The 24,041-nt window shown below is 43.9% G+C and overlaps 1 protein-coding gene across 1 annotated transcript; it reads right to left on the bottom strand.

Annotated features, from left to right (window-relative positions):
* Positions 1-6,940: 6,940 nt before the first annotated feature.
* On the bottom strand, positions 6,941-23,577 carry LAMP5 (lysosomal associated membrane protein family member 5). Its single transcript, XM_003983774.5, has 6 exons — positions 22,907-23,577; positions 22,195-22,367; positions 21,686-21,817; positions 21,453-21,558; positions 19,888-20,076; positions 6,941-7,814 (listed from the first exon to the last, which is right to left on the bottom strand). Exons 1-6 carry the CDS (start codon positions 22,968-22,970, stop codon positions 7,636-7,638), a joined length of 843 nt encoding a protein of 280 aa, XP_003983823.2. The 5' UTR covers positions 22,971-23,577; the 3' UTR covers positions 6,941-7,635.
* Between the last annotated feature and the right edge of the window lie 464 nt (positions 23,578-24,041).

Here is a 24,041-nt window from a genome sequence, read left to right as displayed (position 1 = left end):
TCGTGTTATTAGAACATCCAGTGATTTCCCAAATTAGTTTTCTTGAGTAACCAAGAATGGTTTCTTTATGATCTTGAGGAATGTACATGAGTTAGTATAATGCTATATGTAACATCATGATGACATGAACCAAAGATAAATATTTCTATCCCCGGAGGTTACAGATGGTGTAAGACTGTGGTAAAGATACCACAACTGAGAACAAAATTACTAAATTCTGGAAGGCCATGGGCAAGGAAAGCCAGTCTCATGGCTAAAGACCCTTACACCTTTTTCCTGTGTCAAAGATGCTGAACTGATCTGAAGGCTTTTACCAACAGAGACATAAAAAGGAGATTATTCTGGATCAGAGCAGGTATGTGGCTCTCTGGCAGCTGGAAAGAGAGTATTGGGTGCCTCTTCTTCTTTGGCAGACCAGAGAGACATTGACATTTATCCTGTGATGTTGAGAGGGACACTTGTATATAAAGAGCTTGTTTCTCACCTGGAAATTTCAGGTGGTGGAAACCCTCAGGAAATAGCCTGAGATAGCAGGATGAGAAAGGATGTAGTATATTATGTGCCAGGGAAGAGAAAGTTGGAAGCTTCCTCCCCAGGCAGGAAGCCATTACAGAACATGGAAGAAGAGGTCCCTTTGTGTATGATAGATAATGGAGAGGGAACAGGGAACATATCAAACCATTAACCAAGTAATGAGATGCCTCCCTTGGAGAGTGCATTGGAGGCATGCACCATGGGGGAAATTAAAGGAAGATGAGGCTACTTTTCTGCAGGGTGAAGGGCTGAGGGTAGAGCTGAACCTTACTCTAAAATCTGCATATACCATCTACACCAAGACCACTCTAAACAGCAGAGGCTGTAGTCTTCAGGCTGACACAAATGACATTCAGCCTCTCCCCTCCTTCCAACAAAATCTCCAAGGTGGCTGGCTACGCCCAGCTGGGTTACTGGAACCTCCCTTCCTGGCTGCTCCCTATGCATTTGGGCCATGTGTTAGTGTGACACCCCCATAGTTTGCGTGAAGGGTCTAGAAGAAAGAAAAGGAGACTAAGAATGCATACTGTGTCTTCTGCCACTTCCTATCTACTGCTGCCTCTTTCTCTGATACAAGTTTAGCCCAAGCAAAAGAGAAGGGAGTTATTTTGAATTCGAATGAGATTGATTTTTTTAAATGGATTAGACAGTTGGAATCACACTGACTTATGGTTGTGTCCCCATTACCCACTGGGAAGAACACACTAGCAATTACTGAAAAAATAAAATCATCCCATGAAGTTAACAACTCAATGAGTTCAGATTCTTTGGTCAAACTGGTCAAATGAATAGCACTGTGTCATCAAAGAAACAGTAATGAGGTTCCAGGCAGAGAAAGGATCGATTCAGTCTGAAGCAGGTACAAGATGTACAAGCAGGAGCAGTTCTGTGAAAGTGACACAGGGTAGTACAAATCCAAATTATTCAGGAAAGTCGGTCAACTTGAGCCTTCACATGTGTGCATTTTCAGTTGTATTTCCAGGTGAAATAAATATATTACCTTAGTGTGGGTTCTGCCAAAAGGAGAACCTAAGACAGAGACTTAGATACAAGTACTTTATTTGGGAGATGATGCCAGAAGCTCTCTCACACGGCAGAGTGGAGAAGTGACATGAAGAAGGGAGGTAAGTTTTTTAAAAACCCTTTTTTTAATGAATGGTGTACCACTGTGGGTAACTGGGGCTCAAATCCAGTGAAGACTTTCTGGGAGAGACACTGTAGAATCGTTCTTCTGGGGGTGAAAATGTTTAGATATTTATCCACCACCTCCTACTCCTCATTGGTTGATAGTTGTTCCAAGGATATCAACTCCTGAACTTCTATCTTGCCCTATATATGGGCAAAGTTTGTTCCCTTTGACAGAGAGAGGCATGGGAAGCCTGTACAGAAACACTCAGCACATGGCCTCCAAGAAGGGCTGAGGGAATATGAGACCCTGAGACCCTGACAACATGTCCTACATAAATAGATAAAGTGAAAGACACAAAGAGAAGCCTTGAGAAATTCTATAAAGGTTGCTGATTTATAGATCAAAATATACTTTTTTAAAGGCAAAGGGATTTCTTAGCCTGAAAGATTTGCCCACGTAGCAAATGTTTTGATAATTATGCCTCACCATTGTCAACATTTTAAAAATATTAAAGCCAGAAGAGACTTCAAGATCTTCCTTCTATGATCCATTTTAACTGAGTCAAACAAGGCTCCCAACGTTAGGTAATGTCAGTACATTAATCTTACTACCTGAATGGAACACACACATACACACACACACACACACACACACACAGACTTCGGTTCTGTTAGGGCAGGAATTTTTACTCAGTTTGATCACTGATGTGTCTTCAGCACCCAGACCAAGATCCAGAAAACATATGGTCAGTCAATGCTGACGCATACTTGTTATCTCATTTGTCATATGAGTGTTTGTGAATCCTTCCCCAGCAGACAACCTGACAAGTTCAGTCACTTTTTTCTTTTGAGGTAATTGACATATTAGTTTCAGGTGTATAGCATAATTTGCTATATGTATATGCTATGAAATGATAATTCTAGGTAACATCTATCAACACACATAGTTACAATTTTTTTTCTTAGGAACACTTGCAAGATTTATTCTTAGCAACTTTCAAATATACAATATGGTATATTAATCTGTATTGTATTATTATATAATTATACTTAATAAGTATTATTGATCCATATTGTATTATTAATTATACTTATTAATTAATAAGTATTATTAATTATAGTCACCATGGTATACATTATCTTGCAGGACTTATGTTATAAAAATTTAAAAAGTTGTAACTTGGACTCCCTTCATCCATTTCACCCACCCCCTATCTCTTGCCTCTGGCAACCACTGATCTGTTCTCTGTATTTGTCAACTTGTTTTTTTTTAATACCACATATAAGTGAGATCATACAGTGTTTGTCTTTCTCTGACTTATTTCACTTAGCATAATATATGTGATTTTTAAAGATATCTCCAACAGGTGCAATGCGTTGATTTCTACTGATGACACACAGTTCCTGGTTATGCTGTAGTGCTTCGGTGCCTATGTTCATAACTGAAGCAAATGCTACCTTTCTTTTCAGGTTGGTAAAGGCTAAAGGTATAATTTTTTCCCTTACAAGTTCATGGACTCTGATGGTCTCCCCAACCCCTATCAATTGACACCCTCCCCCAGTGGTTTCCTGGGCTGAGGGAGCAGGGAATCCCTGCATAGAAACATACTCTGAATTCAAAATAAATTGACATGGAAAATTGTGGGTGCTAGGTTAAACCCCCCCACATCAGTCCCTTTGGACCTTTCCTGAACTCAGATGGCAGGTGACATTTGAACGCGCATGTTAAGAATTGTGCCAGAAAGCATGTCAGTAAAACTAGCTTTTATGGAGCATTTCCAGCATGCCAGCCATTGTTCTAGGGACTTAAATATACTGTCATGAATCCTCAAATAGCTTTGCAAAGATTAGGGAGTAAGCTCCATTTTCAGGAGAGAAAACAGAGAGAAGCCCGATAATGTGGATAATGTTGCAGGTAGGCTGAGAGCAAAGGCTTTTTCACCAGTTTTCATACCCTGCATCAAAATGAACCGGGAAGCATAGTAAAACTGCAGATTCCAGGTCTCACCACAGAGATTCTCTATCGGTCTGGGATGATTCTCTAGAATTGATGTTTTATTTTTCTTTAATATGAAATTTATTGTCAAATTGGTTTCCATATAACACCATTGGTTTCCAGTACTCCTTCCAACAGGTGCCCTCCTCATTGCCTATCATCCACCCTCTCCTCCCTCTCACTCCCCATCAACCCTCAGTTTATTCTCAGTTTTTAAGAGTCTCTTATGGTTTGCCTCCCTCCCTCTCTAATTTTTTTTCCTTCACTCCCCCATGGTCTTCTGTTAAGTTTCTCAGGATCCACATAAGAGTGAAAACATATGGTATCTGTCTTTCTCTGCCTGACTTATTTCACTTAGCATAACACTCTCCAGTTCCATCCACATTGCTACAAAAGGCCATATTTCATTCTTTCTCGTTGCCAAGTAGTATTCCATTGTATATATAAACCACAACTTCTTTATCCACTCATCAGTTGATGGACATTTGGGCTCTTTCCATGATTTGGCTATTGTTGAAAGTGCTGCTAGAAACATTGGGGTACAAGTGCCCCTATGCATCAGCACTCCTGTATCCCTTGGGTAAGTTCCTAGCAGTGCTATTGCTGGATCATAGGGTAGATCGATTTTTAATTTTTTTTTAAATATTTTTTTTTCAACATTTATTTATTTTTGGGACAGAGAGAGACAGAGCATGAACGGGGGAGGGGCAGAGAGAGAGGGAGACACAGAATCGGAAACAGGCTCCAGGCTCTGAGCCATCAGCCCAGAGCCCGACGCGGGGCTCGAACTCACAGACCTCACGGACCGCGAGATCGTGACCTGGCTGAAGTCGGACGCTTAACCAACTGCGCCACCCAGGCGCCCCCGATTTTTAATTTTTTGAGGAACGTCCACACTGTTTTCCAGAGTGGCTGCACCAGTAGAACTGATGTTTTAAACTGGCCCCCTGGGATGACTGATGCCAAAGCTGCTTGCAAATTGCTCTTGGAGACACGCTGATTTAAAGCTACATCTGCCTGGTTCTGGTCACTCTGGTGTTTGTTCCCGGGAAGTGACTGCGCCCAATGCCAGCTGGGACCACCTCCCTGGTGAAACACCCCTTCCTGAGCACACAGCTTGCTGCCTCCAACAGACACTGCTGGGCTTTCCTACCACCTCTCCCCTCTCCCACCCATTTCTCCCTTCCTGTTTCTCAGGTGTCTCCCACACCTACGCGGCTTTGCCAAGTCTTTGTTAACAGAAAGATTGGACAATTGGTGACAAGCGAGTGGTTATAGCTTAGAAGGCCTTCTCAGGCTGGAGAACAGTCTCCCCTGCTCCCTGAGGCAGCTTCACTGGGAGCTATTTCCCCATAATGGGGGAATCTTGCAAAGAAGCACATTCAAAATTTAATTCAAACTCAGCCCCCGCCCCCCCCCCCCCCATAGAAACCTGCATATGGTTCATCTGGCCTGGCTTTTCCAGGCAGGCAGACCAGCAACCAGACACAGCATCCTTTTGTGCCCTGAGGCAGTTGTGTTTAAAACTGCAGTAAAAAAAAAAATGACAGTTACAGGGGTAATTGAGCATCTGTGGTTTGTTTTCTCTCTTATCTCTGAGCTTGAGAAGCAATGCAGATACATGAGCCACCATCTCAGCTTGCTATACTCAGGTACAGGAGCTGCCGTGAAATGCAGGACAATGGGAATGGCCATGAACGGAGCCCAGGCTGAGATCCAGGGCTGAGTCAGTTCCTCTGGACACCTTGTGTTATCCACCCAGAGACCACTGCACCTGCCCTCACCAGGAGGCTCCCCTTTATTCTACTGAGTTGATAAGAAAAATGCAGGACTGAGAGAAATAAGGAGAGGATCAAAGAAATTAGGCTAAATTAGGCTCAGTTTGAGCTGAGCTAGTTTTAGGACAACTAGATAAAGATGCTGTGATTATAGCAATTATAAGCATGGTAATGTGGCTTTATATACATACTGCATATTGCAGGTAAAAAAGCCACTGGAATTTGAGAATTAATAAAGTTGGAATCTCGAAAGATTTAATGAATCAGCTTAAACACAGGGATGTGGCCATGTGACAACACTGTAAAAAGAGCCAGGGCACTTGTCTTTTTTAGAACAACCTGTGTATGTATGTCAGCCCTCCCCCATAGACTCAAAGTTGTCAGTTTACCCCTGTATATTCAGCACAAGAGACTGCTCAGTAGGTGCTCAAAACCTGTTTGTTGAACAAATGAATGAATGACAATACCAAAAACTAATCATGAATCCTATGTTTTGTGAAAGTAAAATTTTTAAAAGACACAGATTTCCTTTTGTGAAAGTAAAGAGATACAGAGTATTGAGAAGTGTGAGTCAGGTCTAAATTTTTTTTTTTTTCTGAAGGGGTTACAGAGTGCAAAGGTAACTCACTGATACATCTAAGTGACCATTTCTCGCCAGATTTTTGGGTGGCTCCAAATAAATGGGAAGTTTTTAAAAAATACATGAGATGCTAAAAAGGAAAGGGCAATGTCAAGTTTGGGGCACGGAGTGACAAGATGGCAGATGATAGAAGGTATCTCCTTTTCCTTGTGCAATGTCCAACTGTTATGAGGAACCAGGGCTTCTTCCTCACTGGAACTGAGCACTGAAGAGAGAGAGTGCAGGGGAAGAAACTAGCAGATTGACAGAGCAGCAAACAAACAAGTAATGAAACAGCAATTGACTGATATTTATCAAGATTTGCTGGGATAATGGACTTCCAAGGATACGCTACTTTTAGCAGTTGAAGACTTGGGGTGATGAACACATGAGTTGCTCTCATACGATGGAGATAGTATGGGTTATGGAGAGATTCCCACCTAACACTGGAGAAAAGAATTTCTCGTACCCTTGCTCAGATTTTTCAAAAAATGCTTATTTAGAAAGTGAGTGAAATTCAAACTATGTCCATTTCTCTAGAAAGTTTCAGCAAATTATATTTTACTTCAAATACAAATCATCCTAGGCTACCATGTTCAGACCAGCTTTTTAATCTGAAGTTAAATGCCAAATTCAAGACCAGGAAACATCAAAAACAATAGTAGACCAATTATTCAAAAGGCACCATTATTAAAACTATCTTTGTCAAAATAATTCCATGTTTGTTCACCTGGAAAAACCAACCTCCATCTTCCAGCTTCCCTGCCCTTTCTTTGCTCTCATCTTGCAGAAATGAAAGCCCATCTTCAACATTCCTCTCTCTTCTCTGAATGCCAAAGAAACCATTTTAGTTTTGTTTTCTTGTTTCAAGAAAGCAGCCAAATGTTACACAGTAGTGTGTTTTAATTCATTTTGAAAAACAAACTCACATGATTGATTCTTCAGGTCCCCTTACTTGGACCTGACACATTATGAAGTCCGAACAGCTCTGCATAGTTACATTAAACAGGTTCTTGTGCTGCAAAGTCACTGGGTGCAGGTAGCAGTGAAACATTCCCAAGACAATCACTAGACATGCAGAATGCCAGCCAGAAGCAAGGATCACTTTCAGGGGTCTTGCTGTAGGGAGCATGATGCTGTATTTTGTGTGCATTGACAACTGTATAAGGTAGGCCAAGGGAGCGAAGCACCCCCCATTTCTCTGAACCCAAAGGGGTGTCTTTCCAAAAGAAGTGTCTTTCAATCCCTAAACTTCGAGCCAGATACTCCTCTGAGTTCTATGTGTTGCTCCTTGGAGAGTCAAAGCCAAGCCACCATGAGCATGAAGCCTGGCTGACCCCTCCCTCCTCGTTCCCCAGAGTGGAGAGAATGTCTGCCACTTACCCCATGAATCCAAAAGAATCCCCCCCGCCCATCCCTGGGTTTAAGCATGGACGCAGGCCAAGCAAGCCTTGGACACCCAGGCCTGTTGCATTGTAGCTATGTTGGTGTATCCCATGTACAAGGTGGAAAAGTGCTTTTGTTTCTCTACCTGACCCAGCCGGGATAGGGGGATTTGGGGGCTGCCTGTCTAATGGCCCCTAGCCCATGTGCTTATATTGGGATTGGTCCCTAGGGATCTGCACCTGGTTGGCAGTCATTTTGTGGTGGATGTGGTAAATCGCCAGTGTTACCACAATGACGAGGCCTAGGATGAGCCCCAAAATCAGGGGCAAGGTTTCCTCCAACTGCTCCCGCTCATCCACCGGACACTTATGTTCTGAAATGGGAAAGAAGAAGAAAAGAAATCAGCTCCTGTCAAAACATTTTAAATCATAAGCTCTCCTATCAAAATAAAAAGAGAAATGGAGGTGAAAAGATTTCTCAAGGAACATTTGGGGAGACTCTTTTATTTAGAAATAATGTTTCCCCAACCAACCATAAGGATGAACCACTTAATATTTCTGCACAAGGTAAAAATAAAATGTATCAGTTAAACAGGGCAACAGTCATTGGATTCCTGGCAGGTGCCAATAAAACATCCAGACAATTGATTTCAATTTTCAGTTTCAGCATTAAACACAGCCACCATCATTTTTATTGTTGGTTTAATTTTTTAACTTTTTATTGAAGTATATGTACACACAGAGAATTTCACACAATATAGAGCTTTCAAAAAGACTGAAAATATCAAGTGTTGGTAATGATATGGAGCAGTTAGAACTCATATATTGTTAGTGGAAGATGGTACAACCACTTTGTAAAACTGTCCAGTAGTTTCTAATAAAGGGAAGTATACACCTACCTACCTACTAACACAGCATTCCATCCCTAGGTGTTTACTTAAGAATAATGAAAACATATGGACACAAAAAGGCTTGAGCATAAATGTTCGCAGAAACTTTATTGACAATAGCTTAAAACTGGAAACAATCCAAATGTCCATCAAAGTGGAATGGAAAAACAAACAATGGAATATTAATAATAAAAAGGGATGAATAAAAAGGAATGAACACATAACAAAATGGATGAATCTCAAAAATACTATGTTCAGTGAAAACTCTAAGACATGAAGAGTACATATATATGATTCCATTTACATGAAGTTCAAGAGCAGGTAAAACTAAGTCTATGGTGATTGAAATCAGAAAAGTGCTTATATATGGGGAGCAGGACAGGGAACATCCAAGTGTGATGGAAATATCCTGTATTTTGATCTAGGTAAGGGTTACATGGTTGCAACTACAGGTAAACATGCATGAAGCTATGGGGTGCCTGGGTGGCTCAATTGGTTAAGCATCCAACTTCAGCTCAGGTCATGATCTCATGGTCCATGAGTTTGAGCCCCACGTTGGGCTCTGTGTTGACAGCTCAGAGCCTAGAGCTTGCTTCAGAGTCTGTGTCTCCCTCTCTCTCTGCCCCTCCCCCACTCGTTCTCTCCCTGTCTCTCTCTCTCTCAAAAATAAATAAACATTAACAAAAACGTGTCAAGCTAAATTTTTTAGATTTTTGCATTTTGATATGTGTAAATTATACTACAATTTTAAAAAAGAGAGTGCAGAACTTCATGAGTTTTTACAAATGAATATCCCATGTAACCAGCACCTAGATCAAGAAAGAAAATGTTACCAGCACGTTGGTGTTGACTCCATTTTACTCTCTTACCCCCAAGACAGTTTAATAGCCCTTTGCCTCAATTTTTAACTAGAGCCAGAAAAACAATTTGGGGCAACGTGTTGGTCACATAGTTTGTAGATCTGAGCAGAACCACATTCCTAGAAACCAGGACATGTTTGCTCAGGCTCCTTTGCTCCTTGTGGGTAACTGATGGCCTCTTCACCAAGCTCATGAGCCACAACCGGAGAAAACAGGCTTTAGATATCTGTTCATAAAGACTAAGTTTTTAAGTCAGGGTGACCCAGTAAACATTTACTGAGCACCAACTGTGTGCCAGGCTCCTCCATGTTGACACAGTCCTTTGTCTCACCTCTCCTGAGGCCAGCAGAAAGGAGAATAAGGCCTGAGCTTATTCTAGTAATTAGAGTCTGGAAGATTACGGACAAACATATAGCTTTTGAAAAGCTGTATACTTGGGGCACCTGGGTCGAGCATACAACTCTTGATTTTGGCTCAGGTAACGATCTCACTGTCATGAGATCGAGCCCCAAGTCAGGCTCTGAGTTGAAGTGGAGCCTGCTTAAGATTCTCTCTCCCATTCCCTCTGCCTCTCTTTCCACTTGTGCACACTCTCTGTCTCTCTCTCTCTCTCTCTCTCAAAATAAAAATAAAATAAAGGCTGTTTACTTAATACACATGGTCCCTAAATTAACTTTCAGTTCTATGCACAAAGATTTTCTCATTTAATCCCCATGACAACCTTATGAGAGAAATACTGTTATTATACCCATTACCTAGAAGGTAGAATGAAGCTAATTTTCCCAGGGGAAATGAAGCCCCAACTTGAATTCCAACAGCCTAACTCAACAGCACAATCAGGGGGGTAGTTAGCAGACATGAGCTAGGGGTAGAGTTAGGGTCAGTAGCAGACCTGACCTACTGGCATTTAGAGGCTACAGTACCAGAAGAGGGGGCAGGAAGAGGGCTTCTGGGCTCTGGGGCTGTGTGTACTGGTCACAGAGGTACGTTCAATTTCTGAAAACTCAGTGAGGGTCATATTACCAAGAGGTATGAGGGTACTTAAGGGGGGATGGATATGTTGTTTTTTCTGGATTGTAGTGATGACTTCATAGGTGTATTCCTAAGTCAGAATTTCTCATATCGTACACTTAAATGTGTGAAGTTTATTGTATTTCAATTACAACCTGAACAAAAGTGTTTAAAATAAATAAGTAAACATACACATACATACATTTGCTGATTGAAAAAAGAAGATATTTTTTTACAGGGAAGATTTTTTAAAAAGACATTTTGGCAAATGTTAAGGAAGGGCTAAGGACCTATTATTAGCACTAAATTGAGCATTTCTCTTTATTACAATCAGAAGGACTAAAAAGAATCAGTAGGGGACTTTTATTTTTGACTATTTGATTAAATTCTAATGAGTTCCACACTTTGAGTGTCGGCCTGCAGCCCAACATACCCATTTCCCCCGGGAAAAGTCTTAAGGTTGTTACAGCAGCACCAGGAGCAGCTATGGGCCCAGAGCTCCATACCCAGAAGGTTGCTTTTTCCCCCATGATACCACACTGCCCCTTTGAAGAGAAAAATGAGTAGAAATGGGATTTCTTGGGGTAGGGATTTTATTAACAAAAACTGTTTTCCCCAACAGGCTGTTGCCTGTGAAATGTCAACGTAGATTGTGGGCTTTGCTCATTTTCTATGTACTAGTCGCAAACTTACACCTTGATATTCATAACATGCCCCTTTCAAGCACACCTGACTGTAGCTAATGAGGTAACTTTGGGAAAGCCCCTAGGTCACCTAAGGATAGGGGCTAGTTGCCAGGAGAACTAAACTTGTGACCAGAAAGTTGGAACTTTCAGCCCCCACCCCCTTGATTTCCAGAGAGGGGAAAGTGGCTAGAGCTTGAGTTCAATCACCAATGGCCAATTATTTAACCAGCTGTGCCTATGTAATGAAGCCTCAATAAAAACACCAAAGAATGGGATTCAGAGAGCTTCTGGTCAGTGAACACATGGAGATTTGGGACAAGTGGTGGGCTTGGAAAGAGCCTGGAACCTCCACCATCTTTCCCTGTGTCTTACCCTATGCATCCCCTACATATAGCTGTTCCTGAGTTATATCCTTTTATAATAAACTGGTAACTTAGTGAGTAAAATATATCTCTGAGTTCTGTGAGCCTCTCTAGAATTCAAGGAGAAGATCATGGAAACCTCTGATTGTAAGTTGATCGGAAGCCTAGGTAACAGTCTGGACTTGCAGTTGATATCTGAAATGGAGATGGGGAGCAGTCTTGTAGGAGAGAGCCCTTAACCCGTGGGATTTGATGGTATTTTCAGGTAGTGTCAGCAGTGAGTTGAATTGCAGAACACCCAGCTGCTGTCAGAGAATTGCTCAGTGGTTGGGAAAAACACCCACACATCCGAATTGGTATCAGAATCATACTGCCCAAAGTATTATATTTTTTTTAACTTTTTAAAAAATATTTTAAAAGTGCTTGTTTATTTTTGCGAGAGAGACAGAGCTCCAGCAAAGGAGGGGCAGAGAGAGAGGGAGAGACACAGAATCCGAAGCAGGCTCCAGGCTTTGAGCTGTCAGCACAGAGCCCAATGTGGGCCTCGAACCCATGAGCTGCGAGACCATGGCCTGTGCCATGACACTTAACCGACTGAGCCCCCCAGGTGCTCCCCAGAGTATTGTCTTTAAATAGATAATAACTTTAGTATAGTTATGGGAGAATAACATCTCATATCCCATTCTTCAAGGAAGGCAGAGGGGAAAAGCACAATATATTCTGACCAAAAAAGTTATGGTTAAAATACCATTGTGGTTTAGTTTCGTGGTTTTTTTTTTTTTAATTTTAATTCCAGTGTAGTTAACACACAGTGTTATATTAGTTTCAGGTGTACAATATAGCGATTCAAAAATTCTATCCATCACTCAGTGCTCCTCATGACAAGTGTACTCTTAATCCCCGTCACCTATTTCACCCATCCCCTACCCACCTCCCCTCTGGTAACCACCAGTTTGTTCTCTATAGTTACGAGTCTGTTTTTGGTTTGTCTCCTTTTTTCTTTGCTCATTTGTTTTATTTCTTAAATTCCACATATGAGAGAAATCACATGATATTTATCTTTCTCTGACTTATTTCACTTAGCATTATAATTGTGGGTTACTTCTTAAAAATTATTTTTTGTGCCTTAGGAAAAAACCTGAACTAAACTCACCACAGAAAGGGGTATATAAAGGGAGCATTAAACTACAGACATGTCAAAAATAATCATGGGGAAATAAGGGGATGTCAAAAATTATCATGAAAAATACTGAATCCCCATCCTCATCCATCCACATCCACTAAGTGGTCAAATAAGGGGACATTCCCAAGTCTGCCATCCCTTACCCACCCTTTCAAAATCCACAGAGCTCTGGAAATCCAGAGCACTTTGTATCGTGCATTTGGCAGCAACACCTGAACTAATGTAGGATGCCCATGATTTCATGCATCCTACTTAGCATGAAGGTTCACGTGTTTCACTGCAAGAAACAGATGTATTAATATATTTTATTACAGGGGGCTGCCTGGACTCTTCTGGGGTTTTCCATAATATATGGACTATGCACTAAATTATCTTCCTAAAGTCTCAAAAATCCTGAACTCTGAAACCCATCTATCCCCAAGGGTTTTAAATGAGAGACCGGGAGCTCACACAAGAGGGTCGCACATTCCGCATTCAGGCTCAAGCCAGTGGTTTCAAACTCTGCCTCTGACCCCGAGGGGAAATAGTGTTTTACATTGCAACTCAGAACATAGGTAGACAAACATAACCAAAACCAAGTTTTCACAAAACAATACTTATCCTGACCCTATGCATCTAATAATTTCCACTCCAGTCTATTCTCTTTAACTTAAAACAGTGCTGGCCATGACCTACTAAGGCAGGAGATGCCATCTTTTTTTGCACCAGTAATGATGAAACCGGTGCAAACCAGTTGAAAACCCTTCTCAGAATCATGCTGACAAATGCATAAAGATAAAACACACACAATTATGAAGGAAAGATATTACACTGAAATTCAGCTATCAAAATATGTTTAAATAAGTTGGGAGAAAGCAATACATGTACCCCTTTATTAGTACACATACTGGCTGGGCTTGCAAAGTAACAAGAAGCATCATTGTTACTTTGCAAGATCTACATAAGCAAATGAGGGATGACAGTATCTGTGATTTCTATTGGTGAGAAAGTCACCACTAATTATTCATTAATTATCACCACTATTACTACTGTGGGTTGTTATCTTCATTTATGACTGAAGGGAATGTCAAAAATTAGAAATTTGCAAAAAGAAAGATGTAAGTTTTTCCCACTGAAATTCACACATTCCCAGAATTCTATCCACAACCTTTACGGACCCCAAGGTTAAGATCCTTTGCCATAAATTGATTATGTAACCCACAGATTATGAAACAGGAAGGCTCTAGGCTCTGATAGGAGAAGAACATCTTTTGGCTTAGACCACACTAAATCTGGCTTTGGATGCTCAGAGGCCCCTAATTCCCTGTTCACCTCCACAGGGCGTGGGGTCCCTCGTGCCTCTGCCCTGGCTGGGCTCAGGGTTCTCAAGTGCACAAAACAGATCCTGAAGACAATGGCATATGGCTGGGAAAGACAACCAGTCTAGCCATTGGAAAGAACCAGATAAAGACAAATCGGACAACAGAGGGTTAATCTATTGCCAGCTGCCAATTGCTGAATAAGGTACCTCAACCATAAATCCAATGCTGCTGAAATTCTGATCCATCTTCAGTTCTCATTTTTAGTCCATGGTTTTGTTTTTTGGGTTTTTTTGGTCACTTGTTTGATGACCACCATTTTTTGTGTGTTTGATGGTTTTATGTCCATCCCAATGGTGTATTTACTCCCTGAGGTGAACCAACCACAAGAACTCTTCATTGTTCCCCAAATGAAAACACTGAGATGGGCAGTAGGCAAAAAGGCAAGCTACCTGCTTTCTCAAGGTCTGCTAACACCCCAGACTATTCCTGTTCAAGGAAGGGGCTGATTGGGCTTCTTCCACTCTCTGATAGGACAGCTGGAGGGAGGAGTTTGCCCCTCTTCCCATTTTCTCTGGGCTGGTTCTGGACTCCTGTAACTGCAGCAAAATGTGTTTTGTATTTTGAGAAAGAGCATAAATGGGCCTTGGAGACCTTTGGCTGGAGACAAGCAGATACTTTTACCAAGATGTAAGCAGTAGCAATTAAGATAATAAAAGCAGTTGTTGATTAATGCCACTGTGCACCAGGCACATGGCATGCACAAGAAAGAGTTGTATAAATCTTTCTCACAATCCTATAAGCTCTGCCAGGGCAGGAAATTTCATACACCCCAGAACCTACATGTAACAGACCCATCCAGACAGTGTCCTTGGCAGTCACTTTCTCACACATTGCAATGGGTTTTGCCTACAAGGCAGCTTAGAAGTCCCAGAGAGTCAATGCTCTTCCCCCACCCCAGCAGCCATCAGTGGTGGATAAACGTTGATGGGTAAATGCATTGTTCCCACCTCTCAGGCTGGATAACTCTGACATGGGTTCTACACTCTCGGGGGTTCCAGCAGTGTCAGCCCCAGGTGCCCACAGTGGAAACCTGCTCACTAATGCATGGGTACTGGTTGCCTTACTATCTCACTTCCCCAAGCCCTTCCCAGTGCTTTCTAGAACCACTTCCTAAATAAACTACTTGCACTTACATGCTTGCCTAGGATCTGCTCCTTGGGGAACCCAGCCTAAAACACTATGTTCCAGGAAAGTACCAGGAACACTGAATTCTACAACTGGCTAGTTACATAGCCCTACACTGGGGCTCCACATTCCTGCCCTTGACACAGTTCTCAGCAGTGTTCATAACAGGATTATCTCCCCCTAGATGCATACCCAGGAGACCCTGAGGAGGAACTATGCATGCTGGGAGGTGCTATGTAAGTCACAGGTCTACATAATGCTGTGGATCAGCATCAGCTAAGCCTTCGTGCACGTGGCAGCCAGCCACAGGGTGCCCTACCGAGGGCTGGTGTACAGAGAATGGTAAGGCACGATCATTTCCACTATAACACAGATGTGGTTAAAACAAAGATGAGGTGGCATCTTCCAATCATGCTGTTAGGAACACTAATAAAAGGCTCATGAATTCAGGGTACTCAACAACCTGTGTAAAGGTGCCTCCTGTGCTCACATGTTTATTAGGAGCAGCTGAGGCTCTGAGTAAGCGCTCAGGATCTGACACCCAAAGACAGGCTCTTGCCCCAGCCCTGGCAGCCACTATAAGGGCAGGCTTCACCAATAACTTCACTTCTCTGAGCCTCAGTTTCTCTGCAGTCATCTGGGATCTCAGCACCTTCTTTACAGGTTTGTTTGTTTGCTTGTTTTTCCCCCTTGAGAATTAAAAAGGGACCAGCCTGTATGTGGTCACTTTTAAATGCCTTTTAAACCTGAATTTTTTTTCAATATATGAAATTTATTGTCAAATTGGTTTCCATACAACACCCAGTGCTCATCCCAAAAGGTGCCCTCCTCAATACCCATCACCCACCCTCCCCTCCCTCCCACCCCCCATCAACCCTCAGTTTGTTCTCAGTTTTTAAGAGTCTCTTATGCTTTTAAACCTGAATCTTTAACAAAGGGAAACAGAGACTGGGTGCCTGAGTGGCTCAGTCAGTTGAGTGACTCTTGATTTCAGCTCAGGTCATGACCCTAAGGTTTGTGGGTTCAAGCCCTGCATCAGGCTCTGAGCTGACAGTGCAGTGCAGAGACTCTGTCTCCTTCCCTCTCTTCCCCTCCCCTGCTCCTTCTCCTTCTCTCTCTCTTTTTCTCTCAAAATAAATAAACTTTAAAAATTTTTAAACAAAGGGGAACAGAGATACCCTTTGCATTCTGTTATGTTTCTTTTGAAATTATGCATAAAATTTGCCTTTAATTCAAGCCGTTAAAATTCTCAGGCTGATCTGTTGCTTATCAGTGATGCAATCCTCATCCATCACAGCCAGGAATCTCCAGGAGGCCCACAAAGGGACACACTTTAAGGACTTAATTGTGGAAGGACAACCCCAACTGAGAGACATGAGGTGCTTTGAACTGCAGGGTGGTCGTTACCATACAAGTGTATTGGTTATAGAAATGAGCCAAAGTAGCCTCTGTGTATCGGCTCCTAGGTGGTTTATTTCTTCACTGCAGGCTGAGACCATTAGCTCTAAAGCCTATCATGCCAAACTCAAATTTTTACACATCTAATTATTTAAAAACCAGCCCAAAGAAGCACATTTTTAGCTATTTACAGCCTGCCTGCTTTGCATACCAAACCTCACCCAACAGCTGTTACCCATTGATAAGATAGGCCTTGGCCTCTGCTGCCCCTCAGAGCTCTCTGACCCAGAGACTCCTTACCGTGCTGCTGAGCCATATTGCCTAGACACGTAAGCCCCCTCCCCAGTACCCTTCTCCCTGCCAGGAGGTCCTTTGCCCTCCTCCCTTCTGGCTGGTGGTCCCCATATGCCTCTCTCTGGATAGTCTCATGCTCTGAGCAGCTTCCGCTCTCATGCAACCCTGTCCAAGCACCACCCAATAAAACTTGTGTATTATTGCCTCTCAAGGTCATACCTTTTCCTTGATCAGCTCACGATTCCTCAACCACCACCCTCCCCCCCCCCCCCACACACACACAGAGTATTCCACAGACCAGCAGCATCACCAGGGAGCTTGCTAGAAATGGAGCATCTTGGGCCCCGCCCCCAGACCTACTGAACCAGACTCTGCATGTTAACAAGATTACCACAGTCGTGCACAATGCAGCTACAGATTCCTGTGCACACTGCAGTTGGAGACGTGCTGGGCTAAGAGACTTCTGTTGAGGATAAGCGTAGTAGCCGAGCTCAATGCACTAAAGGGATTTAAGTGATAAAGACATCAACCCCCATTTGAGCTGCTCTCAATTCTGTGAGTATCCAGTAATCCATTTCACTGACCCTTTCTTGCTTTAGAGTCTATTAAACAGGCAGATGTGAAACTTCAGACAGCCAGTATGGCCCCCTTACACAGGGAATGGTTTCTTCATTGGAAACCCTGTGGCTATAGGTCCTGCACACACGTGCCAAACCCACATATATACCCTGCAGTAGGCATGCAGTTATAAGACCAGATATGGCCCCCTCCCCCACTCCCCCCCCCCCCCCCCCCCCCCCCCCCCCCCGCTTCCCTACGCGGGTGCAGGCTACTCATCCAGGGCCTCCTGAGCTACTTTTCTGGGAAAGCAGGGGCGGGGACAAGCCCCAGGTCCCCAAAAGGCACTTAAAAGGAATCTTTTGGATTCTACCAAATCAAATCAAATGATCCCTTGCAAAACACAGTGGGGGGCAGGTGCTAAGAGGCACAAATGGGAGGAGCCAGGAACAAAGGAACCCCTGCCACACAAAGGCAAACGGATCCAGTGAGTGATTCTGAATGAGGCTTGCCTCCTCTCAGGAGCAGGAGCTTTGAGCTCCAGGGCACCATATAGGAGGGGACATCCTAATTATTACCCAGAAAAGCCTGAGACAAGTGCAGTTTGCTTGTGCTTAATAATACATCTGCATTTAGAAAGTTCTACATGCCTACAAACTCTCTAAGTCTACCCAGCAACCGTGCCCCTCTAGGACCTGTAAGTGAATAAAACCTGGTTTTCAAACAAAGAAGGCCAAGACATCCATGCTATGAACTTCACTGATTTTCAGGAAACCAGCTCTGGTCCTGATTCAGTGCTCATTTACTCTTATTTTGTATACCATTCTAAACACCGATGAGATTTGATTTCTCAGCTTATCAATGACTATCAGCAACAGTGTAGAAATAACCCAGAACGACTGGGGTGAGGTTGAAGTAAGGACCTAGTAAAAGCAGCCATCACAGCACAGATAGCACCAACCAGTAAAGAAGTGCCTAAGAACAGCTGACCAGTAAAAAACAAAGAGTAATTAGAGACTATGAAAAGTACCCGCATAAACTCAAACGTATCTGTGGTAGGAACCCTGGGGGCTGATTCTACACAGTCCAGGATGTTCATAACGAATTCCTGGTCATCAGTAATCATAAGTCCAATCACATTTAATTATAGTTAATATTTTCAGTTGAAGAAAGACACTGTTATATTTTATAAACACTTATGTAATCAAACAGATATTTTTAAAACACTAAGGTCTTGACGCTTGTGAGTTTAATTTCAATTTTGTGAAGATCCATGAAAATGCAGTTAGCCCATCCTTCCCCAAGTGTGTGGAAGTACTGCACTGACTTACTAAACATATTAAATCCTGATTCATCTGGTATTCAAGCATTTGGAAGTCTCTGTTAATTGTGTCCACAGCTTCAGGATATCAATTCAGCCAAAGTTAACTGGGCATCTACGGTGTACCAAGCACTGTGTTAGGCACTAAAAATACAAAGATGAAAAAAGAAGTAGGGTCTTCTGTCAAAGACAGTTTAACTTAAGAATGTTCAAATGGTCTTTAAATGATCATGGTATTGGGGGAGGGGAGCATATATTCTACTCAGTATAGTTTGAATTGGGAGGGGAATTTTATGAAAGCTGGATTCCCTGGGAAATGATCGAATGATTTGTGTATGACACAGATGGGGATTCCCTGATATCCTGTATGTTCTAATAGTTGTATTCATCTGGGGATCCCCACTCCAAAAGAAGGCATCCATAAAGCAATGAGAATCTCTCCCCATTTCTTAGCCACAAGGAATAAACAGAATATCAAACCATCTTTAACAACCTTCTCCAGATGAATTGAAAAATTGATTCACCCTACGTTTGCCTGGTAAAAATTGTTGCTAGACTCAGATAATTGCAGAAATGTGGACTCCCCTTGTGCCCAACTTCTGCTGGGATGCAGAGAACCAAGAGAATGTGGATGTCCTGAATCTGCCTCAGCTATATCCTGCCTGACCCCCTTTCAGAGACTAGCACAGACTGAGAAGAAGCCTTTCTCCACACCCCAGGAGGAAAAGATCAGGGGCCCCTGCTTTTCTGAAGCCTCAAGGGTAGCCCTCCTCACAAAGGTGAGTGCTAGAGGGAGGCAGATCTCCATGAGTCTCTCTGTAGCATACACACACACACACACACACACACACACACACCCCTATTGCATTCTAGCCACACAAAAACTTAGACTCACAGTGGTACAAACTACAGCTGAAACTAGTTGAAATAACATGGAGAAGTGAAGACCCATGGAAGCAGAGGCCCTTCTGTAATCCATGGCTCTCTATGTAAGTGTTTGAGATTTTTAGCTGATTTTTCATTGGGAAATTTGCATCAAAATTATATATATATTTTTCCAAACGGTCTTTGTTACCTCTTTCCCTATCAAGGTTCCTCTCTTGGCAAACAAAAAGGAAGTGAGGAAAGAAATAAAAAGAAGGGAAGGACCAAAGAAGGGAAAGTGGGAGAGGAAAGAATGAAGTGAAGGAGGAATGGAGAAGAAAGAACCATTGAGGAAGGTTGATCAGTTCACAGTCTAAAATATTATAGTGAGAGGAAGTGTCAGGTCAGCCTGAAGAAAATACAAGTAGTAACAGCCTGAAACCCTGGCAGGTCCCCTTCCCCATCCACCCTGAAGTCAGCTTTCCCTTCTCTCCATCCTGTCTCCTCCTCCCACACTGATCCCCACCAACCTACCTTCACTGAAGACAAAATCAGAGATGATGTCAAAAGGCTGGATGTGTACCGCAGACAGAATCATGGTAACTGTCTTCTGTGGATCGCTGGAGGCTAGTGAAATGGTCTGCTGAGCTTGACACTGGTAGGACTTCCCAGCTGGGGTGACCAAGGCAGAGAGGTGATGTGAGTTGGCCGTGTGCTTCCCAGCTGCAGGGAAGGCCCAAAACAATGGTTAGGCCCCTACTTCTGGAAGAATCCTAACCTCCTAACCTCCTGTGCCTCTCTCTCTCTCAGTTCCAGAAACCTCTCTGATCCTCTGTGTTGCCGAGCTGGGGCTGGAGCTCTGCAGAGGGCATCAAGTGGTGACAAAGGACAGGCACTCCCCTTCTTTCAGGAGCAGGGGTTCCTTAAACATTGATTTGAAATTTCTTTTCTGGAAAAGGAGAGTGATACCTAAAAACCCAACTTTGTTTACTATATGCAACCTGAAAATGGAGATTTCAAAGAAACAGAACAGTGACGTGGTTTTCCACATTTCACACTGGCCCACACAGAATTAAAGATCTTCAACAAAGCAGGGCTGGTTGCTGGTGCCCTGGGCAGACTTAACACACATATACACTCTTTGCAGGGCTGCACCTTTTTCTCCTTTTCAGGTACATGCTTGTTGTTTTTCCCCCTCTTTCCCTTTTTTGGAGAGGAAGGTATCTAATTTAACTGGGAGAAGTGTTTGAATATGGATTTTGATGAAGAGAAGAAAATGCTCTTTTTACTGCAATGATAAAAAGGGGTGGAAAGGGAGACATGATCCGTACATTCTTTCATGTGCTCAATAAAAATCTTTTCCCAACACCAGTGCCCAGGTGATGGAAGGCCTCATTAGGAGATTACACAGTTTACTAAATAAATAGGTTGGTTAATTAATTAATTTGAATGTGGTCTTTGATGGCTCTTGCACATGTGAACATTCTTATTTGGGGAATGGCTGTTGCTCGTGCCACAATATTTTTGGAGGCTCTGGGAGAGTTGGAGCGATGGGCAGGAAAAGCTAATAAATTAGGACACGGTTCAGAATCTGCTCTGGGGTGACTGCAGTCAATGACTGAAGACCGAGTGTGAGCCATAGGGCCACGAACAAAAAGATACTGCAGGCTAACCGAGAAAAGGAGTCACACTGCCCCTTTTAAGTTTCTGCGCATAAGAAGAAAAACCAGGGTGCAGGGGGAAAAAATTTTAGCTTCTCGGTGCTCCTTTAAAGGACAAATCATGAGATCCTCCTGAAGCAGCCAGGGGGAAGACAGGCCCTCAAGAGATGTCTCATCGAGGATCAGGCTACAGTGACCTACCGGCTGATCCTTAGGCCTGTGGTTCCTTGCTCATCTACAAGGCCTAAAGTCCAGAGGACACGCAGGTGCTCCGCTTCCTCTACCTTGGAGAGAAAGCCCAGGGCTGACGTGGCCTGGGAGCGCAAAGTCAGGATCTGTTTCCATATATTTCCTGAGGAATTTGGTCTTCATGCCTGGGCTCTCTGCAGTGCCCAGGCTTTCCCAGTCTTCCTCCCTAGCTTTGGGGCCTCTACTCACCACTGACTGCGTCTTTAAAATGGGTCTTCTCTAAGGAGTCATAGACAAACTGGACCTTGCTCAACCTCCACGTCGCCTCGGGTCCTTTGGACGCATTATGACTTTCCTGCCAAGAGGGAGGCGCGCGTCACTCGTCCCCGCGGCTTTTAGGTGAGGAAATCCTGGGGGCGGCCCCCGCCCACATCCACCCAGAGGTGGGCAGAGCCTCCTCTACGCGTCCCCCTCTGGGTTACCTTTACAAACAGCATTTTGAGCGCATACGCGCGATCCACCCAGAACACCTGCAGCTCCGACTCGTTGTGGCCACAGCGGCCCTTCACCTCAGCTCCTCGGGTCAGGGAGATGTCGGCCTGTTCCGTGATCAGCTGGGAACACATACGCCCCGCACCCCCTCAGCGCACCCGGCCTCCGCGGGGGCTGTAAAGGGCAGTGCATTCAAACTCGGGGTGGCACGCCTGAGCGCTCCTTTGCGCGCGCGCTCGCAGGTCCCGGAACATGCGGTTAGATGCTTGCTCTGCGTGCAGACCCGGCCGTTAGGGAAGCAGAGAAAGGGGGATTACTTTCAAAGCAGGCAGGGCGAGCAGAAGGCGTTACAAGCCGGAACCCCCATGCAGCATTCGGGAGAAGCCTGCAGGGCACAGAGGGGGAAGGCGGGCGACCCAGGTCTTCCTGGGGCCTTGAAGGGGGATGCCCTTCGCCCCTGGAACCCTAGGAGTAAGCCCGGAGGGAAAAGGTTCCTTACATCGACATAATTGCTGGCCCACACATCATAAGGGACAATAAATTTGGCTGCGAACTCGGCCATGAGACACGTCGTCCCATTTTCCCGCACCACAAATATATCTTTTTCAGGGTTAGTGGAAAGGCCTGAGAGATTTTCCACTTCTTGTTCTGCCATGATTCCAGCCGTTGTATCTGCGGAAAAACAAACCAAAAAAAAAAAAATCCTCTCGGTTCCGGGCTCAGTGAGCCCACGCGTCGCAGGCACAGGGGTGGAGAGATCGTGGTCTGCAGGCTTTGGGGTGATAAAGTTCCTTGCCGGCTGCTGTGCGCTCTGCAAGCCATTTCCCTAACCTAGCGCCGACAATTTCAACTCCGTTGCTGTTAATTTATGATAAAAATAAAATTTTAAAATTTAAATCCTTACTATTTTGTAAGCCGACTGGTCTTTTCCTTCATCTTAGGCTTTTAAAACCAAATCTTTCTTGCCAATGCTCAGACCCCACGAAGCAGGCTCGTATAGCATTCTGTCTGGGATGTGCGGTACAGGTGTGTGGCCCTCTGGGGAATTCCCTGCCTCTGGCGGGAAGGCCCTCCACCCCGCCCGCAAAGAAGAAAGAAAATAACAAAACGTAAGGGCCACATTTTGACCTTAAGCTACTGGTTTTGCTCTGCTCGTTCTATTCTCTGCAAATAGTGCACCCTGCCCTCGCTGTGGCCCAAAAGCTACTCACGGAACAGCATCAGGAGAACTCGAAGTCTATAGACGCTGGAAAAGGCTCTTCCTCGGAGATCCATGCTCGCCGTGCAGCGAATGAGGCCAGATGTGCTGCTGCAGAGGCCGCCTGAGAGGGAATCCCTCAAAGTCGCCGCTGGAGTGAGCCGGGGTGAGCGAGGGGCGGGGGCACCGAGAGGGAGGCGGGGGGAAGCGCGTGTTCTCTGCGCGCTGCCGAAGACTTGGTGGCGGGTGCCGCACCGACCCGTGCAGGCTGAACGCGAGTCGGCTCACTGCGGAGGAACCGACCGAGAGGTGAGGGAGCTGTCCACGGCTGCGAGTACTGAAAGGGATCGGTTGTGTTGCAGGAGTGATTGTTGTGGCTTGGCTAGTGCAGCTAGCCAATGAGATTTGGGGGGGCTAAAATTCTCCCTGAGTCTGTTTCCTGTTCTGCAATTGCATCCGCAGAGATGATTGTGTCCTGAGAAACTTAACAGCACTCTCAGACCTATTCGATATCCCTACTAGGTACAGTTATTAGGTGGTGTAGACATCACATCCTTGGAGTCCTGGTTGCCGAAAATGCCTCTGGTTCCTGAAAGAAAACGGTAGAACACAAATTGTTGCTGCTTTGGGGGAGGAGGAGTAGGCAGAAATAGAGAAGGGAAATGCTATGGCAACAGTTTCCTGCATTTGGAGACATCCCCTTCTCTCCTCTGCTCTCAATGAGCTAATGGATTTAAAGTTAAATTGACGCCTCCCTAAATGAGGCCGTCAGTCAGTGCAGTATTCTGGCTTATTTTCTGTGAGTTCTGCTCTCTGACTGCATGAGGGCTTTAAACTCTGGGGTCATCTACCCTCACTCATTATATTGCGACTTTTCTGCCAAGAAGAATGTAAGTGAACCCGAAGTTTGTGAGGGTTGTCTAGGGTCTCTTAGGACAGTAATGTCACCTACTTTTGTAAACATAGACATTACACACATATTGCTCTATGGCATCCAGTGGGACAAAAAAAATACTACTGGACTAATTCCTATATTTACATTTTTGGTAGCTTGCTTTTTAAAAAATTTCTTGCTTCATAAATCAGAATACAGCTTTTTCAGCAATGAACATGCTTTCCTCATCAATTGTATTGATGTCCAAATATTT

This window comes from Felis catus, chromosome A3 (assembly GCF_018350175.1).
Source record: "Felis catus isolate Fca126 chromosome A3, F.catus_Fca126_mat1.0, whole genome shotgun sequence".
In the NCBI taxonomy this organism is placed as follows: Eukaryota; Metazoa; Chordata; class Mammalia; order Carnivora; family Felidae; genus Felis; species Felis catus.
Note: the sequence above shows the minus strand (reverse complement) of the source record. Positions and strands in the feature narration are given on the sequence as shown.

What these genes read in the sequence shown, in the direction of transcription:
- LAMP5 (XM_003983774.5), bottom strand. Translation starts at nt 22,970, where the DNA reads ATGGATCTCCGAGGAAGAGCCTTTTCCAGCGTCTATAGACTTCGAGTT. An exon ending in AGTTCTCCTGATGCTGTTCC is followed by an intron (nt 22,368 to 22,906) that starts GTGAGTAGCTTT and finishes GTTTTTCCGCAG; the next exon opens with ATACAACGGCTGGAATCATG. An exon ending in TCAAAATGCTGTTTGTAAAG is followed by an intron (nt 21,559 to 21,685) that starts GTAACCCAGAGG and finishes CCCTCTTGGCAG; the next exon opens with GAAAGTCATAATGCGTCCAA.